Consider the following 16,530-nt stretch of genomic DNA (forward strand, 5'->3'; position numbering starts at 1 on the left):
TTTAATCTAGCCATTCATTCAACAACTGCTGTGCTTAGGGACCCCTGTCAGTACATGGGGCATTCCTTGTCATTTGTTTTCTTTCCCTGCTTTGCATCATCATAATTTTTATTTCCTCTTTGTATATAAGAATATATACTAAGTATGTAATTCAAGTCTATAACTTAAGAATTCCAATTGTTTAGACTCTTAAAATGTGCCTACTCATCTTTGCATGGCAAAACAATATCTCTGTTGGGGCTGACCTATAATTAATTGGTGCTTAGATCGAGTTCTCCTCTAAAGCCAGGCTCTGCAAACATTTTCTGTGGAGGGCCAGGTGGTAAATATTTCAGGTGCTGTAGGCCAAGAGCCAAAACTGATGATCTTATGTAGGTACTTTATGTAACAAGAGAGAAAACAAATTTCCACCAACTTCTATTTCTGAAGTTCAAAACCTAATAATATCATTAAGTATGGGCTTTTGTAATACAGGTTATATTGGTCACCTCTGGCTGTCATAACAGAGTGCCATAGACTGGGTGGCTTAAATAACAGAAATCTACTTTCTCATCGTTCTGGAGGCTACGAGTCCAAGATCAAAGTGCTAGTGCAGTACGTTTCTGACGAAGCCTCTCCTCCTGGCATGTACACAGCTGCCTTCCCAGTGTGTCTTCACACAACCTTTCCTCTGTGCGAGCACAGAATGGGAGAGAAGGTGATTGGTCTCTCTTCTTCTTATAGGGACACCAGTCCTATCTGAGTAGGGCCCCACCCTTATGACCTCATTTAACCTTAATAACCTGCTAAAAGGCCCTAGCCAAATGCAGTCACATTAGGAGAACATAGGAATTGGGGTGGGGGGGCATAATTCAGTCCATGATACAGGTCTGCCAATGAGAAAAATGGAATTCTTTTTTGGGAGAAAACATTTCACTGAATTGGAGTGCAAACGTAAAATCTAGTCTTAGCTGGTGGGTGTTAAAAGGACAGGCAGAAGCTGGGTTTAGCAGTGGCTGCGGTTTGCCGATGCCTACACACCCTGTAGTAAAAAGACCTTTGGCTTCCAGGTCAGGCTTGGCCCATGTTCAAATCCCAGCTTTGCCTCCTATCAGCTGTACATTACTGAGCAACCACTGAATCTCTCTGAACCTCAGTTTTGCCATGTCTGGGGGGAAATAATGATTTTCTTAAAAGGGAGCTAAATTAGAAGGGGAAGTAACTCTCTAGGGTTTCTATAAGGGGTGCATTTCTGGAGGAGTGCCCAGTCCTGAGCATAGTGCTGGATGGAGAGCTGTCTTAAGGAAATGATAGAGCTACCGTCAGCATCAGCATCACCAGAGTTTTGAGGGGTAGGAAGTAACTCCAAAATGACTCAAAAGATCTAATGGATGAAGTATGTACTCTGGATAGTATGTCATGAGAATGGCAATTAACCTCTGTGGTTTTCCTCCTGATGTTGTCATGAAAGTAACACTCGACAAAACAACTGACCAGTACTTCTCCAATCTGTCAACGTCATCAAAAACAAGGGAAGTCTAGGGGCCCCTGGGTAGCTCAGTTTGTTAACTGTCTGACTCTCAACTCAGGTCATGATCTCAGGGTTACGAGATCAAGTCCCGCATCCTCACCAAGCCTCCTTGGGCTTCTCTCTCTCCCTCTCTTTCTCCCTCCAACCCCCTCACTCATGTGCACGTGCTCTCTCTCTCTCTCTCAAAAAACAAACAAACAAAACAAAACAAAAATTAAAAAAAACAAGGGAAGTCTGAAAAGTCACCCAAGAGGAACCTAAAGGAAACATGAGGACTAAAGGTAACATTGCTGGAAATAGAAAAAGGATATTAGGTAAAATCTAAAAGCATCTAAATAAAGTTGGGACTTTAGTTAATAATAACATACCAATATTGGCTAATTGTGACAAGTATATCATATTACTCTAAAATGTTAAGAACAGAGGAAATTGGGTGTGGGGTATATGAGAACACTCTACTATCTTCACAATTTTTCTGTAAATCTAGAACTCTTCTAAAAGTAAAAGTTCACTAAAGAATAATTATATGTGGGTAAAAGACCCATTCAAAGTGCAAGGTGTCCTGTGGGTTTTAATGTAACCAGGATGGAAGGCTGATTGATATGGTTCAGAGGCCACATTGACTTTTGAGAAACTACCACTTGTCCAGTTTGGATACAGTATCAAGGAAGAATCTCCATAGTTATCTGGAAAGGCTGTTAAAATACTCCTCCCTTCCTTTAACCAACTTCATACCAGTGAGGGGTCAGACTTTCTTCCTGTATTGCAAAGAAAACAACATAATGCAAAAGATGAAATGCTACAGCAGTTATGAGCACAGTCCTCTACTGAGCTAGTCAGCGAAGAGATTTGCAAAATTATAAAGCGGTGCCTCTCTTCTCACTAAGTTTTTTGTTTGGGAAAACAGTTATTTTTAATGGCGAATATGTCCATTAATATGTTGGTTTATTATTTTTAGATGAATTAATAAATAATTAATTTTTTATTCAGCTTTAATTTTTCTTATGGTAAATCTCAACAGCTATTACCCATATGAACAAAACCACTCTGGGGTTCTTAATAATTTGTAAGAACATAAAGTGTCCTGGAGGATAAAAATTTGAGGTTCCCTGAGCTTATCAACTACGGTATTTAGTCCTCACAACAACCTACTAGATAGGCAATATTGTTATCCCACACTGAAGATGAGAACGCTGAGGAACAGAGAGGTACAGTAACTGGCTGGAGGGCCCTTGGGAAGTAAAGAGACTAGTGGAAACTTGAACCCGTGTCACAGTGTTCTCCTGACCACCTCGTATCCCTGGTGTACTCCTCCCCTTCTAGGTCTGTGAGTTCTGCAAGGAAGTGGCCCCCGCCGACAGCCCTGTGGTCTACGCAGACAGGGCAGGGTACAGTAAGCAGTGGCACCCCACCTGCTTTCTGTGTGTCAAGTGCTCTGAACCGCTGGTGGACCTCATCTACTTCTGGAAGGACGGTGCGCCCTGGTGTGGCCGCCATTACTGTGAGAGCCTGTGGCCTCGGTGCTCTGGCTGCGATGAGGTGAGAGGCCCCCGGGGGCAGGGGGCAGGGGACTAGGGAGTGTGGAGTGTCCTCCCACGACTATGGGAGAGGACCCGGAGGCCAAGGTGAATGTGGCTTCATTGAGGATATGATCCGCAGATAGAAAGACTAAGGTTCAGAGCTCGAATCCTGCACTCAGCTTCTGTGTCCTCATTTGCAAACTGGGGCAGAAATCAGTTCATACTCACGGGGTTGTTCAGGATGGGTTAGACACATCGTTCTTGTCAGGTCTTATCCCTGGCATAACGCCTGGCAGTAAGTGTTCGGAAGAACACTGTGGGGGTAAGGGGGGAGGAGGTGTGTGCTGGAAAGCAGATTGCCCACATTCAAACCTGGCTCTACACGATTAGTGGTGTGGTTACGTAATTCCTGTGCCACAATTTACCACTCATAAAATGGGAGGAAATAGGCCCATCCCAAGGGGTTACTAGGAGGATAAAATGAGATAATGCATAAAAATGCTTGGCACAGGGCCTGACCAAGTAATTAATAAACAGGAGCTACTAATAGTCTTACAATATAATACAGTGGATATGGTATAATACTAAGACATTAACTTAACACAGTAGAGATGCCATGAAAGGGCTTTGACTCTCCAATAAGAGTTCAGGCTGGAGGAACTCTAAGGTATATTAACAATGACAATGATAATTATGATAATGGTAATGACTGTCTGCATGCCTATGACAACAGGAAACCAACTACCTTCATCACTGGCACATATGAGGGTTAGAAATGTCTTCTTCATTTTGAGCCAGTATCTGCCTCCTCCCTCCTCCCACCTTCCACATATTGCTCTCCATACGAAGTTGAACTCCTACAAGGGTCTTACCTAATAACTGTGATCGAGATAGGTTAAGAGGGAAAAGGATTATCAACAGGCCTGCCCCACAACCTCATGCTTTTTAAAGATTTTTAAATTTTATTTGAAAGAGAGCATGAGCAGGGGGAGGGGCAGAGAGAGAGAGGGAGAGGCAGACTCCCTGCCGAGCATGAAGCCCTATGACATGGGCTCCATCCCAGGACCCTGAGATCATGACCTGAGCTGAAGTCAGACGCTTAACCAACTGAGCCACCCAGGCGCCCACCCACAATCTCAATTTTGTGAGGACAATAGTATACTTAGAGTTACAACACTCCATCATTAAGGGCTTACAGTGGGTCAGTCATTTGCTCCATACTTTATATGTGATGTGCCATTTACATCTCACAGTGGTCCCTTAGGGAAAGACTATCATTGTCTACATTTTATGTTTGAGAAGAGAACAGCCCGAAGAGGTCATAAAACAGTCACTATGCCAAATACTTCTTATGTAGTAACACATGTAGCACTCATAAAACCCTGTGGGATGGGTAGTTTTTATGTCCCCATTCTACAGATGTGGAAACCAAGGCACAGAAAGATAATTTGCCCAATGTCATGCAGCTGGTTCCCCGATTCCTGTTTGACCCCCAAGTCATAAAATGTATTTAAGAAGTACACTGTTTGGCTCTCCTCAAGGATTCCTCAGCATATATATACATATTCCAAAGTGTTACTTTATTCCAAGCCCAAATGACCCTGTGTGACCCTGTGACCCACAGTCCTTAGTTGGGCCGTGTTCACTGGGGTATGTAATCACATCTCTGAACACAGCTGGGCTCTGAATTTGGGCCAAGGAGTATTACGGATGCTAGATAAGTAAAACCTGCCTGTGGCAGAGAATTTTTTTTTTCCCCATCTAAGAAGCTAAAACGCAATCATGATCTGTTGCCAAATATTGTACTTACTGCCTGAGATTTAGGTCAGAATCCTCCACTGACGAATTTAAAGGTCAAGACGAGAATGGGGGGGAGGAGGAACCACCATCTACAACTTGTCCTCCACGCACTGTCTCTACTAGGCACAGAACCTGAGTCGTGCATTTCCTCTGTTCCCGTCCCCTAGATCATATTCTCGGAGGACTACCAGCGCGTGGAGGACCTGGCCTGGCACCGAAAGCACTTTGCCTGTGAGGGTTGTGAGCAGCAGCTGAGTGGCCGGGCATACATCGTCACCAAGGGGCAGCTTCTGTGCCCGACTTGCAGCAAGTCCAAGCGCTCCTGAAGGGCTGCCCATCCATAGCCAGAACCCACAGGATCCCACCAAGAAGAAAGGCCAGGTGTGCTGAAGCCATCCTAAGGGTCTGATGTGCCAACAGCAAGGAACAAAAACGGTGATTTTTTTCAGTGGGAATATATATAGATATGCATACATATATTCTAGATTGGGTGGTGGTAGATCCTTGAGGTCAATAGTTTCAAAGCCAACAATGTTCTGAGGAGTCTTAGAATGGAGTTATTTTGCTGTTATTTCCCAGCTACCAACTAAGGACACAGCTGGCATCCTGCAAAGGATCTCTAGGAGTTTCCCAGAATGCAGTTCTGGGTGATCAGATCACGTAGCTGTAGAATGTGCGTGCTTTCTCATGAACGTGGGGGCTCCTCCCGGAACAGGCTGGGACCCCAATAATCATTTGTGGCCTCCTTTTCAAATGGAATTGGAATTTTAAATAAAAACCTTTTTTGGCATGATAAACGTATCAATAAAAGTTTTATGAAGTCCACATATGTCCCGGTGTAGTTATTCACACCGTGGCGTGATTTCATTGTGTCCAGTGAGCCCTGTGACCCTGAGTGCTCGTGGTGGCAGGAAGCACCCTAAGGGCTGGCGTGTCTCTTTGTCACCTGTGTCTCATCAGATTTCTTTGAGGGTGTAGGTCTTCCAGGACGAATCCCTGTGTCCCCCCATTCTAGGAAGCCCCAGATCCATGAGGGAATGTGTCACATTTCCTGCTACCCCAGAGAGCAGCGTCCAGGAGCCGGTCAGCTGCCCTCACGGTAATGAGGGAACTCCTCTGGGAGTAAGACCAGGTGGAGTTTGGGGAGCAGGCACATGGAGCCACTGGAGCTCAGCCAACGGGTGCCTCGGGGACACGGTGACCAGTGTGGGTAGTCTTGAAGAAATACGGGATGTTTATGAGAAATCTCTGTGCTTTCAATAGTTGCCAACTGGACACTGAAAAAGCCCAAACAGAATGGGTCTTTGGGCCAGATTTCCTCTCTTTTTATAGCCTCTCTGAACATATGCAGCTCCCAGATTAGTTTCCTTTCCACGACTTCTAAAAAAAGTTATCTTTTTTCTACGGAGGGATCCAAAGACAAAAAAGACCTGAGTCTTCTAAGCTTACAGCCCAGTCACCTGTAGCTTGTGTTTGTTCTTCAACTTCCCATCCGTTGCCAAGGTTCTTTCATTTCCCCATCCGAATCTCACTCTGCTCATCTTTTACCTACAACACCCCGACTTTGCACATTTGACCGAAGGTATTACAATTGCCTGGTGGTTTTCTGTTTCCAGTTCCTGTCTCCAGCTACCTGCTTCCCTGTCATGTCTGTCTCCCCACAAAGAAGCTTTGGGGGTGTTCCCTTCCTCCCCCACCCTCCATTGCTCCCCAGGACTCAAGTTAAGAACCAAGACCTCCCTGACATTTGAATCTTTCCAAAATCTGGCTTGTCTTTCTGGCCTTGGAACTCTCTGTTTCTCTTGATTTCCATCTCCTTATTTCACCTAGACATTCACTGACTGCCTTTGATCAAGCCCTCTTCCGTGCTTTTGCTAGTTTTGTGCTGGTTTCTTGAAGACCAACACCACCTGTTGAAATTCTGTCTGTCCTGAAGAACAACCTACTTCTCAATCCCTTCCCAGGGGCACCAATGGAATATTCACTCATTCATTCACTCACTCACTAATTCACTCTGCAAATACCACTGGGCATTACAGAGTTCCATTACCCATACCGACTACAGTAGATAGAGTGTTTACAGAAAGAACAATATCCCCTACCCCCTGGATTTTATAGTCTATGGAGGAATGAGCCTTAGGCAAATACTCCTACAAGTCAATGAAAAGTTATAGAAAGGGGAGATACATGTACTTATAAAGCATGTAAAAGAAACTGGACCTAGTTAGGGAGGTCAGGGGAGGTGCTTCTGGAAAAGTGACACTTGGACTGAGATCTAAAAGGAGTGAACTCTGAGCAAGCAAAGAGGGATAGGAAATGGTTAAGGATGGATGCACGATGTCATGTGCAAAGGCCCTGTGGTTGAACATCAGTTTATTCAATACCTATTCACTAGTGTTGGAAATACAGAGGTGACTGTGACCCATGAGTGGGACTGAAAGAAGGCTAGTGTGGTGCATAGAGGGAGGGAGGATGGGTTTGAGACACAAGAGATGCACCAATTTTATGGGCAATGGAAAAGAATAATCTCTGTCCAAAGAGCAATGTGGAGCCTTCAGAGAGTTTTAAGCAGTGGTGGTAATGACTTGACAGAGAAATTACTGGATACATGCTCTCTCCTCTGCTGAAACCCCAGCATGATACTCAACTGATTTTGTCCTGGGTTTTTTGTCCACACCACTGTGGGTAGGAGTGATGTCCCTCTTCAGACCCCACCAGATACCACCCAGAGCATGCTCCTGCCATCCCCATGTCTGCTAATGACACCCGTGCTCCCACATGGAACACCTAAATCCTGACACTCTCCTCCTGTCAGCTGTGTCACTCAGCACAGTCTTTTCTCTCCGTCATTGCTTTCCCTTCATCCCCAGGGCCATGTTTCACCTTGAACATTTTCTACCCAGACTGACAATAGTCACCTAGTGTGTGTCCCTAGTGTGTGTCCCTACCATGAACCCTCCAGATGAAATGCTCAGAAACACAGGCCTCTTCTAAAACAGTCAGGAGCTCCCTGTTGCACACCCAGAAGAAAGGCAAAACTTTAACCTTACAATCAAGCTTCTTAATTTACTGGCCCCAAATCACCTTGCTTCCTGCTCCCTGCTCAGAAGACAGGTGAACAGCTTGTCAGGCCCTAGACATGTTCCAGGATTTTCCTACCTCTGCACCATTGCTCAGGCTGTTGCCTCTCCCCGGAGTTCCCCACACTGTGCTCCACTACTGCCTCAGCCGTGGAACTACCACGGCTGAGTGGCATTCTATAGCAGAACCGCAAGCTGGTATGCTTTCAATGCCTACAGTGCTAAGGTGCCTGAGAGGCTCAGTGGGTTAAGCATCTGCCTTTGGCTCAGATCATGATCCCAGGGTCCTGGGATTGAGCCCTACATCGGGCTCCCTACTTCTTTCTCCCTCTCCCACTCTCCCTGCTCTTCTTCCCTCTCTAGCTGTCTCTCTCTCTCTCTGTCATATAAATAAACAAAATCTTTAAATATAAATAAATAAAAGCCTTCAGTGTTACTTTGAGCTGATTTTACCTCCCCATTCAGCAAAAACAGGAACTGCCATTCCCATTAACTACCATTCTTTAGAAGACTTCCCTGGCCTCACCCTGCCCTCCGGGGAGTTCCAGGTTCCTTTGTGCTTTCGGAGTACCCCAGGTGCTCTGTGATCATTGACTGATGCTACTGAGCTATCATTACGCATTGGGGAAAGGCTCCCCCTGTGAACTTCTTGAGAGGATAGTCTCACTATCTTTGGTTCGCCAATCCTCAGGATAGACCCTGGCAACTAAATGCAAGGACAAAGAGCTGAGGGCCCTTGCGGGACTCACCGTTGCCAGTGGCCCTGGGCTCCAAAAAGAAACAGTATGTAATTCAGTCTGGCAAATGGTCTTCCCCACTGGGGAGCTGCTTAGAAAACTGTTCTTTCTCCTCCTTCCCCGCCATCTTGTCTCCCCTCTACCCCAATGTTCATAGCAGCAATGGCCACGGTCGCCAAACTGTGGAAAGAACCAAGATGCCTTTCAACGGACGAATGGATAAGGAAGATGTGGTCCATATACACTATGCAGTATTATGCCTCCATCAGAAAGGATGAATACTCAACTTTTGTAGCAACATGGACGAGACTGGAAGAGATTATGCTGAGTGAAATAAATCAAGCAGAGAGAGTCAATTATCATATGGTTTCACTTATTTGTGGAGCATAACAAATAATATGGAGGACAAGTGGAGACGGAGAGGAGAAGGGAGTTGAGGGAAATTGGAAGGGGAGGTGACCCATGAGAGACTATGGACTCTGAAAAACAATCTGAGGGTTTTGAAGGGGTGGGGGGATGGGAGGTTGGGGGAACCAGGTGGTGGGTTTTAGGGAGGGCATGTATTGCATGGAGCACTGGGTGTGGTGCAAAAACAATGAATACTGTTACGCTGAAAAGAAATAAAAAAGTAAAAAAAAAAAAAAAAGAAAACTGTTCCTCCTTAATGGAAAGACAGGCTCTGGAATAAAGAGCCCTTCTTTTTTTTTTTTTTTTCCATAATTTGAAACTTACAAAAAAAAGTTTCAAGACAAAAACAAAGAGCTTTTCTTCTTGAACCTTGTGAGGGGGTGGCCGACACAATGCCCCATCACTCCTGAGTATTTTAGTGTATAATTCCCATGAACAAAAGCATTCTCCTGCATAACCACAAAACCACCATCAAAATCAGAAATTAACACTCTACCATCGCATCCTCAGACACACCAATTGTACTAATAATATATTTTACTACTAAAAGGTCCAGTCGGGGATGACGCATTCCATTTAGGTATCTTGTCTCTTCAGTGTTCTGTAATTTGGAAGTGTTTCTCGTTCCTTCCTTGACATTTACGACCTCAACATCTAAGGAGGCCACTTATTGAGTAGAATGTCCATCAGATCAGGTTAGTCTGATAGTCTCTCATAGTTAGATTCAGGTTATGCATTTTGGGGGGGGCCGGATATCATGAAACTGAGCTTGTTTACTTTTCATTGTGCCCCAGCAGATGATACAAGATTTGCATTTGTGCTGCTAGGTTTTGATATTAATTTTCAACACTTGATGAAGCTAGGTTTTTTCCCCTTGTGAAGTTACTCTGTTCCCCTTTGTATTAAATGAGTAATTTGTGGGAAGTCTTAGAGATACTGTGGGTTCAGTTCCACATCACTGTAATACAGTGAATATTGCCAATAAAGTGAGGAAAATGAGTTTTTTTGTTTCCCAGTGCATATAAAAATTATGTTTACCTTATACCATAATCTATTAAGTCTATTAAGCGTGGAATAGCATTATGTCTAAAAAACAATGTACATGCCTTCATTAAAAAATACTTTATTGCTAAAAAATGAGAACCATCATCAGAGCTTACAGCAAGTCATAACCAATGATTACAGATCACGGCAACAAACATAATAATAATGAAAAAACTTGAAATATTACAGAAATTACCAAAAGGTGACACTGAGACATGAGCAAACATTATCAGAAAAAATGGCACTGATGGATTTGCTCAGTAGAGTTGCCACAAATCTTCAATTTGTAAAAAACAGACAAAAAAACAAAAAACAAGGGGTGCCTGGGTGGCTCAGTGGGTTAAGCCTCTGCCTTTGGCTGAGGTCATTATCTCAGGGTCCTAAGATCAAGCCCCACATTGGGCTCTCTGCTCAGCAGGGAGCCTGCTTCCTCCTCTCTCTCTGCCTACCTATAATCTCTCTCTGTCAAATAAATAAAAAATATAAAATAAAATAAACAAAAAACAAAACAAATCCATAATATCTGTGAAACGCAATAAAGCAAAGTATAATAAGATGAGATATGCTTGTATTGGACACCATGTTAATATCCTGTTGCTCATCAACATGCCACCTACTGTTTCTAAGTATCCTTTGATGTTTCCTGACTGAATTAATTACTATGAGAGCTGCCAAATGTTGATTTTTCTAATTGAGTCATCCCTTCTATGTTTATTAGTTAGTATTCACTACAAGGAAAAGTTCTCTCTTCTATTTGTTTATTCCCTTACTTATATCAGTTTGGAGATACAGATCTCTATTTTATGAAATCACATTTAAGCTAACACTATCATTCTTTTTTATAATTTTTTTAAGATTTTATTTATTTATTTGACAGAGAGGAAGAGATCACAAGTAGGCAGAGAGGCAGGCAGAGGGGGAGGGGGAAGCAGGCTCCCTGCTGAGCAGAGAGCCAGATGCGGGGCTCGAACCCAGGACCCTGAGATCACGACCCGAGCCGAAGGCAGAGGCTTAATCCACTGAGCCACCCAGGTGCCCCTAACACTATCATTCTTGATTTTGATGCTCAATCGCTAATAATCTAATACTATCGTTATTTATTTGGATGTTCAAATTGTCCCAAATTTGGCTAAAGAAAGCTCTCTCAATCTGGCTATGTCCTTTTGATGTGTCACCATCATTCTTTACACACAGTTTTAACGTTCTGGCACAATCAGGAGTTCACAGCTCATCCAGTATTTTCTTTACCTCAGCTTTGGTGTCAGCCATTTCTCAAGGAGGTCCCTCTTTTTGAGCAGAGTGCAGTTCGGTTGGAATTGCTGATGCCATCTTAGAACCTTGAGGAGACAAGCTGACCAAGCCAGTAAGCTGAGAATGATGGACATGCAAGTCCGAGAGCCTAGATACTTGGTTACGTCACCCAGCCAGTGAACACACCCCTGGGCTTCTTGTTCCATGAGACAATACATTTCATTATTCTTTATTCAGGGTGAGAGATTTCCTCCTTGTGGGACATATTCCCTCATCATATAGTCTCTCATTAGTGGAGTCTTGCTGATTCTAGCCAAAAACAACGTGACTCATACCCAAAACATTTGGGGGCATTATATACTTATGAAGCTGTGACACTCCTTAGTTCATTGGGATTTTTAATCAAGTCTGTTCCATGGGGATGCAAGAGATAGTGACACGAGTGCTTGACTCACTGGGTTATCAGAGTTTGGCTTCAAATGTTTGCAATCAAATACAAGAAAATTACATAAAAACAAGACTGTACAATGGCCAATACTAGAGGTGATGCACTGAAGGAAGAAGTGCATTGTCTCTTTTTCTCAACTGCTATTTACATTCGGTCAGATTCCACTAATCTGAAGCAAAATGATCTCTCCATTTGATTCCCTCTGTTCTATAACAGAAACTCAGCATAAAGTGGTTCTTTGGTCTGAGTTTGGGACAACACTGTTTCTTGAATAACAGAAAGGATTTGAACAGAATAAACATTACCTGTGACGATGCTGGAGCGAGTGAGGGCACTCCAATTCAAACCAATTTAAATAAATAACGAGAATGACAGGGAATCCACATTCTAGAATCCACTTTCTTCTCAGAAAGTTCAAGAGGAGGGTCAGCTTCAGGAACAACTGGATCTAGTAACTCTAATTACGTAGTTAAGAATCTGATTCCTCTCTCCTCGTCTGACCTCTGTTTCTCTCCACGTTGGCTTCATCAGCAGGTAAGCTCAGCTAGATGGCAGCAGCCATCAACCAGAGGGTCACTTTTGCCCTTGGAGCTAGTGAGTCCGAAGGAAAAGGACCCTCTCTTTCTGGGGCTTTCTGGGAATGACTCTGATTGGCCCAATGTGGGTCACGTGCCTATTCCTCAACCAATCAGTGTGCTAGAGGACTGGGGTACTATGATTCACAGTATCTCAGTCAAATGCCAACCAGAACTGCAAGCAGAGGAAAAGGGATTCACAAAGGGGGTTATAAGCAAATCACCAGAAACAGGCTTCTCCTGTGGGGTGGGGGTGGGAGTGGGTGGGGAAGAAGTGAGAGAGAAGCCCTGTTAGAACTGGAAGTAGGGGGGAAAAGAGCCTGCTGGGCAAACTAGAGCTGGATTGGTTCTCTACAGAGAGGGAGGATGGGTGAAACAATAGGAGAAAGGCACAGAAAAGGAACGATCTGAGAAGTTGGAAGAGAACCAACCCCAGGAACCAAAAGGACTAAGATTGTCCCAGGACTGGGGAATGCAGGTTCCTGAGAGGCCTAGGAGGACCTGCCCCAAAGAGCCAGGATAGAAGCCAAGTCACAAAGCTCATCTTGAACTAATTATCAAACCACTAAAAATCTCATTTGTCTTGATATTTTTTTAAATTACTGGCAAGAAAAGACAAATGTTTGTAAAGGCCTAAATAAAATGGTATTCCCTAAAGGAAATGTCTAAAGGGTTTTATTGTGGCCTTTTTTTATTTAACTCTATGAAAGATGATGGAGTCTTACTAAACTGTTTTTATGGGAAAAGTTTAATAAATGTGAAGGATGTACTTCCATGAGTTCAAATATGGAAAGTTTTAAAATAGAAGAGTGACACAAGCAGCTAATGATCCCAATATGTTAGATTATGCAGGCTGCTGGCACAGGTTCCAGTTTTTAATCAAATGTATGAATTATGAAATATTGTTGCAAAGAATCACAAGCCTTTGCCCTACAAGGGAATGGTTTGTGCTTCGGTTGACAGGCCAGCTCTCCAGAGTTCATCTTCGGCTGATAAGCTGGGGAGGGAGAAGGAGCAGACAGGCGGACATCCTTGGCCAATGCAAGGGGACCGTCTGGTGCCAAAGCTGGACAGAAGAACATGCTCCAGCCAAAGCCCCAAGCCAAGCAGGAAGGTGTCTGTTCAATAGTTCAATACATTGTCTATGTGATCCACCTCAGTGGGAGAGGTGTTTGTGACATCTTGGACCAGAGCTTGCAAAGGCGGTGCTTTCAATACTCATTCCCACATGAAAGACCAGCCTTCTGCCACTCTTCTTCCAGGCTCAGCACAAGCACTCCTTTCAGGAAGCCCTCAGTGATTTCTTCAGAGGTTCAGAATCTCAGACAATTATGTGAGTGATTCAGCCCTTGGCCAGACTGCATCTATGTTAGGCTGTGATTTGTCCTCCAAGCAAGAGGCCACTCACTCACTAGTTCAGCCTTCATTCATTCACCAGGCATTTACTCAGCACTTATTATGGCCTGAGCCTGGTCCTAAGGTATTAGAATACAATGGCAGACAAAGGAGGCATAGGTCCCACTGTGAAGGAGTTAAATTTATCAGAGGGGAGTAACAAATAACAGGACAATTATCTATTCAGACAAGCAGAATCCAGCCTATGTCCCTTCCCAAAATATCCCCAGGGCTCCTTGCAAATAGGCCACTGGCAGCCTGGTCCTTCCCTGTCACCCAGCAAATAGCTTCAGCGTGCCTGGCAGCATAACATTGCCACTGACCGCGTGGAGCGAGATGCCTCCATTCTAATCCCCGCTCTGCTGGGTTGCCTTAGATAAAGCATTTCACTTCATTCCCAAATTTCTCCATTATAAAATGGGATAGTAATCGCATTTACTTTATTGCGCTGCTCTGAGGATAAAAGGGGTTTATGCATGTTAAAAGACTGAGAACAGATCCTGGCATGGAGTAAGCACTCAGTAAGGATTGGCTGCTACCATTACCGTCATCGTTTGTGTTACCGGACAGCGGACCGGAAGAAGAGGACTCAAATGCAATCTCCTCTACTCTTGGAAGCAGAGATTCTTTTTTAAAAATCAGTGTATATTTCTTAAAGTCCATCAGCAAACATGCTCATCCATTTCCTCATTTCCGATTTCTTGAGACCTTCTGGCAAATGCCCAAATAGGACCTCCCCACTGAGAGGTGGTTTCAGCATTTTGCTACACACACACACACACACACACACACACACACACACACAGAGTTGTGAATATAGTAAATTTCTTTATTGGTAAAGTCAAGCTGCCATTTCAAAGCCAGGCGGCATCTGTCCTGCATTTGTGCCATGTGTGCTTTAAGAATGGTGAGCACTTCTGTTGACCCTCAGACTCACAATGGGCCCCACAATGTCTTAAGCAAGTGCCCAGGAAAATGTTGCATCCATAAGACCACACATTTTATGTCTCACCTAACTCACCGTAGGATGGCAGGCAACTCAAGAAGGGAAATCCCCTGCCACCTCTAATTTACTTTGCTGCTACATCACATCAGGAAGGTGACATTCTAGAGAAGAGCTTCTCTGGCCTATTGTTTATGAGAATCACCCGAGGGCTTGTTAAAATGTCGGTTCCAGTTCAGCAGGTCTGGGCTGAGGCCTGAGACCGTGCATTTCTAACAAGCACTGGGTAATGTCACAGCTGCTGGCTTGAGGACCACACTTGGAGCAGCAAGGCTGGGGCATTTTAGAGTTGAAAGGGCCAGTTAGAAGCCAGGTTAAGACATGGGGAAACTGAGGCTAGGGAGTAGAAGTAGCTTTAGGAGGATCACAGGGTAAGCTCGAAGTGGAGCAAGACAGCACACCAGGTCTCCAGACTTCCAAGTCAAGCCCCTTCCTGAGTCCGCTATCCAGTGGTGGCCTCTAGGGCCTAAGGGTGTCAGGCAGTGAGCATAACAGAGGAAGGAGGCCCAGTGCCAACAGCAGGGGCCATGCTGCTGGTGTACCTGTTTGTTGCTTCACTTTTTAAAACCCCATCAAAACATACCTGTGGGCCATGGCTGCTCTGTGGGTGGGCAATTTGCATAACCTTAGACCAGGGTCAGCTAACTTTTTCTGAAAAGAGCCAGATAGCAAATAGTTTAGACTTTGCAAACCATATGGCCTCTGTTACAACTACTCAATTCTGCTCTTGTGGTGGGAAAGGAGCCACAGACGTGCGTAAACAAATTAGCATGCCTGGATTTCAGTGAAAGTTTATTTACAAAATCAGGAGATAGGCCTGATTTGCCCAGTGCCTCTCCACACCCCCCCCCCCCCCCCCCCCCCCCCCCCCCCGCCACCGAGCTGATTAGACAATGGAAGGGGCAGCTGGTCTTTATTTATATAATCTGTGATTTATATAACAGTTTAAAATGCAATTTGGGTCTTTCAAAATCAGTCAAGTGCTGTCCTCTGTGAGTTTGTAGAAATGGAGGACAGAAGTTGAGTGTCTTGTATCCTTACTTCCAAAGTACACATTAAATGAAAGCACTCCATTCTTACAATCAGGATTCACCTTAGAGTGTCTGTTTAATTTGATAGAGTTTCTCTCTCTCTCCACCTCCAGCCTAACTGGGTGGTATGGACAGTAATATGCATGTAATAGGAGACCTCAGATCAACTGGAAACAACTCATACAAAGAAATCCACCTCAGAGACGGAGAAGACACAGTGTTCTTGGCTTCTCATTTTACCATGTGAGAGGGTATGCAAGTTGAATTTCTAAATCAGGGCAACACATGCCCTCCCACCTAGGAAAAACTTCATGGCTTGCTTCCCTGAATGGTACGGATTCGCTTGGAGCCAGAGCTTAAAAACTATCATTTCCTTTCCCAAGTTAAATTCTCACCCCCATCCCCTACCTCACACCCCCACAGGTGGTTTTCACACCACATACAACCATTGTAACTTCACTAAAAGAAATCAGTTTGGAAAATTATACTGAGTTCTAAATTAGCTCATGGTCTGAGAGAATGAGCTGAGACTGCACCTAAATGTTCACGTATTTTAAGGGAAGCATTTTTTTTTTTTTTTTAATGAAAGGGTATCAAAATAGGGACCTGGAAGAAAATGCCAAATATTCTAAATGAAATGCCCACAATTGCAAAGGAAAACACCTCATTCTGGAACAACTAAAGAGGAGTTTACCTGGTTCCAGAAATACTTATGAGCTAATGAGAAG

At 44.1% G+C, this 16,530-nt stretch overlaps 1 protein-coding gene across 1 annotated transcript in view; it reads left to right on the plus strand.

The window, feature by feature from the left end:
- LMCD1 (LIM and cysteine rich domains 1) overlaps window positions 1-5,657 on the plus strand; it is a 58,062-nt gene extending 52,405 nt beyond the window's left edge. Inside the window, exons 5-6 of the mRNA XM_032867460.1 lie at window positions 2,834-3,049; window positions 4,998-5,657. Of these exons, the coding sequence (XP_032723351.1) occupies window positions 2,834-3,049; window positions 4,998-5,156 (375 nt within the window). The 3' untranslated portion in view covers window positions 5,157-5,657. The remainder of the gene's footprint in view (window positions 1-2,833; window positions 3,050-4,997) is intronic.
- The last annotated feature ends 10,873 nt before the right edge of the window (window positions 5,658-16,530 follow it).

Source organism: Lontra canadensis, unplaced genomic scaffold (genome assembly GCF_010015895.1).
Source record: "Lontra canadensis isolate GAN:19392208 unplaced genomic scaffold, GSC_riverotter_1.0 scaffold34, whole genome shotgun sequence".
Classification (NCBI taxonomy): domain Eukaryota; kingdom Metazoa; phylum Chordata; class Mammalia; order Carnivora; family Mustelidae; genus Lontra; species Lontra canadensis.